The 3,195-nt window shown below is 34.8% G+C and overlaps 1 protein-coding gene across 1 annotated transcript; it reads left to right on the forward strand.

The window, feature by feature from the left end:
* The first annotated feature begins 507 nt into the window (after window positions 1–507).
* Window positions 508–2,672, forward strand: LOC130510486 (transcription factor bHLH18). Its single transcript, XM_057006842.1, has 4 exons — window positions 508–771; window positions 986–1,462; window positions 1,739–2,116; window positions 2,336–2,672. Exons 1-4 carry the CDS (start codon window positions 724–726, stop codon window positions 2,399–2,401), a joined length of 969 nt encoding a protein of 322 aa, XP_056862822.1. The 5' UTR covers window positions 508–723; the 3' UTR covers window positions 2,402–2,672.
* Window positions 2,673–3,195: the final 523 nt, after the last annotated feature.

A 3,195-nucleotide genomic window follows, 5' to 3' on the forward strand; every position in this document is an offset into this window, starting at 1 on the left:
CGTCACTTAAAATTCTTGTTTTAGGTACTTTCGATCTTTACGTTCCAGTCCCGTATTCCTGTTCGTGCACACTATGTAGAACATATTTTCTTGTTAATATATAAGAAAATAAAAAACAATAATAATAAAAGACATTTCAGATCTTACAAAATCCGCACAATTTATTCACTATATCTCGTATTTTTCATCTTAAATCTTCATATTTTGTAATAGATATGCATTTGGTATCAAGATCTTTTCGAGTATTAAGAATATCAATTATGTTTTTTAATTAATATAACGACCAATATCTAATTGTATTTGGCTGCCTTTCACACGTATACATAACTTCAGAGTTGTATATATAGATGTATTTATTGGTCAGCCATTAGCATCTCTCTCTCTCTCTCTCTCTCTCTCTCTCTCTCTCTCTCTCTCTCTCTCTCTCTCTCTCTCTCTCTCTCTCTCTCTCTCTCTCTCTCCCTCTCTCTCTCCCTCTCTCTCTCTCTCTCTCTCTCTCCTCTCTCTCTCTCTCCCTCTCTCTCTCTCTCTCTCTCTCTCTCTCTCTCTCTCTCTCTCTATCTCTCTCTCTCTCTCTCTCTCTCTCTCTCTCTCCCTCTCTCTCTCTCTCTCTCTCCCTCTCTCTCCCTCTCTCTCTCCCTCTCTCTCTCTCTCTCTCTCTCTCTCTCTCTCTCTCTCTCTCTACCAATTTTAGATCCTGGATCAGTTAAGCAGGTAGCAAACATGGCCACAACAATGAACGTATTATCTACCAAATGGTCCTCTGAAATGGTATATTTCTACGCACATACATACACACATACATATTTATACGTGTCTCTTTTTTATCTTATGATTTTTTTTTGATCAAAATCTTATGATTTTCTATAAAAGTTATATTCATGTTCTTTCTTTTTTGAAACTGATTTAATTCATATTCTTTCTTCCGGCCTCTTTTCCTTTTCCAAATACTTCATAAATCTTAATTATTTGTTTCTTTCTGTAGGATATAGAAGAGTATAGCATCATCCACCAATACCACATGAACTCACTCGTAGGAGATTTTCCACAATCTCTCTCATCTCTTGATGATACGACCACTTGTTATAACTTCGATGCTTCTTGTGATGATGATATGGTCGAAGAGAAACCTTCAAAGATCCTTAAAACCACTCACGCATCACAAAAGTTACATCCATATACTTCTTACAATCCTCCTCAACAATCTCAGCCATCTTCTAGAATTCTTTCTTTCGAAAAGACGGGATTAAAAGTTATGAATCACAACTCTTCAAACTTCACATTTAGCCCCAAGCAAGAAGTTGGATCACCAGATCTGATAACAAGAGGGACAAAGACGGCTCAACCCTTAACTCGAAGCCAATCGAATGCTCAAGATCACATACTCGCCGAGAGAAAACGGAGAGAAAAACTTACTCAAAGATTTGTAGCTCTTTCCGCCCTGATTCCTGGTTTAAAGAAGGTACATATACATAAAACCTCTTCTTTCTTTTACTTGTTTGACAATAAACTTATTTTGTTTGAGAATTTATTGGGATCTCCCAGTTATGAAACCAGATTCTTTGGTCAGAACCGACTATCGTAAATTCGAAATATACTAAAAATGCACGACATATAAGAATAATGGTTTTTTACTAAAAAATGTTTGGAGGTTCAGCTAGAAAATGGATGTTGATTTTCAATGAATCTTTAACATGTTTTACCTATTATTGACTTATTTTCATATGTGTGTTTATAGATGGACAAAGCTTCTGTGTTAGGAGATGCAATAAAGCATATAAAATACCTACAAGAGAGTGTGAAAGAGTATGAAGAACAAAAGAAAGAAAAAACGATGAAATCAATGGTTCTTGTGAAGAAATCTCAGCTGGTTTTGGATGAAAATCATCAACTATCATCATCTTCCTCAGAAGGAAATCGTGACTGCTCGAGCTTGAATCTTCCTGAGATGGAATTTAAGGTTTCGGGAAAAGATGTTCTTATTAAGATCCTATGCGAGAAGCAAAAGAGTAATCTGATCAAGATTATGGCTGAGATTGAGAAGCTTGGTTTGTCTATCACCAACAGCAGTGTCTTGCCATTTGGACCCACTTTCGACATCTCTATCATCGCTCAGGTAACTATATTCTCATACATATATATAGTAACTAATAGTTATATGTGCTTTGGAGAAAATAGGTTGAACTTGTTTAGTTTTATTCGTTGAAATGATCATGAGTGTGGTTTTATAGGAGTACTACTTTATGGCTGAAGCATGTTTCAAAAGAAGAATAACTTTCGACTTAAAAATCCCACTTTTCCAATTATCTAAATAATATTGTGTATGCATTTGCAGAAGACGAGCGATTTTGATATGAAAGTTGAGGACGTAGTGAAGAGCTTGAGCTGTTGCTTATCATAGTTGGTGTGGTTAGTTCCATATTGAATATCTATTCACATTCCTCAACGATTTCTTCTACCCAAGAATCTAAAATTGATTTTTCCATGAAAGTGGTTTTTTAGTTGATTGATTAATCGTATTAAGGTTCCTAAATCATTTAGAACCTTGTTCTTGTTGTTTATTTGTTATTAACACATATCAATGTCATCAATGTTTAGTAGACGGAATTTTTTCGCAGCTACTTGTTTATTTCTTGCGATGTAAAGCATTCCGTTAATTTATGAATGTCATGTTATTCGAATACTTGATCAGTGTTCTTATTAACTAAACATATTTACTTACAAATTTTATATGCTAATTATTACTGTAAATTTAGTTCAGTAGTTTACAAATTTATTTTTTTCAAAAGCTACAACCAACAGTCATCCCTACATATATAAAGTTATATTAAGAATATTGATTTACGTTTTCATTTCTAGTCATGACTATACAGTACACATTCATGAGGATACACCATTCGTTTTACAACGAGGTATAACATTATAAAATTTAAGTTGGCTCATAAAGTAGACAACTTGAACCAGATCTTTTAAAGAGTGTTTGAGGATCCTTCGTGTTTTTTAGTTTGTTGGTTTGTGTGAGCAACTAAGCCATGTAATGATCTTAACTTCTTCTATAAGACACCTAACCGAAAGGAAGCTCCGAGAATCCTTCTCGTATGGAGACACGACTGTTCTAATGGGTTTAAACCTCCACCAACTGAAGCGCTATATCCCTCACCCAATGATGGCTCACACCCACTCAATTTGATTGTA

This window comes from Raphanus sativus, chromosome 4, assembly GCF_000801105.2.
Source record: "Raphanus sativus cultivar WK10039 chromosome 4, ASM80110v3, whole genome shotgun sequence".
In the NCBI taxonomy this organism is placed as follows: Eukaryota; Viridiplantae; Streptophyta; class Magnoliopsida; order Brassicales; family Brassicaceae; genus Raphanus; species Raphanus sativus.

Excerpts from the sequence above, each read along its gene's own strand:
- LOC130510486 (XM_057006842.1), top strand. The coding sequence starts at position 724 with ATGGCCACAACAATGAACGTATTATCTACCAAATGGTCCTCTGAAATG. Across the intron at positions 1,463-1,738 it reads TGATTCCTGGTTTAAAGAAG|ATGGACAAAGCTTCTGTGTT; the intron begins GTACATATACAT and ends GTGTGTTTATAG. Across the intron at positions 2,117-2,335 it reads ACATCTCTATCATCGCTCAG|AAGACGAGCGATTTTGATAT; the intron begins GTAACTATATTC and ends ATGCATTTGCAG.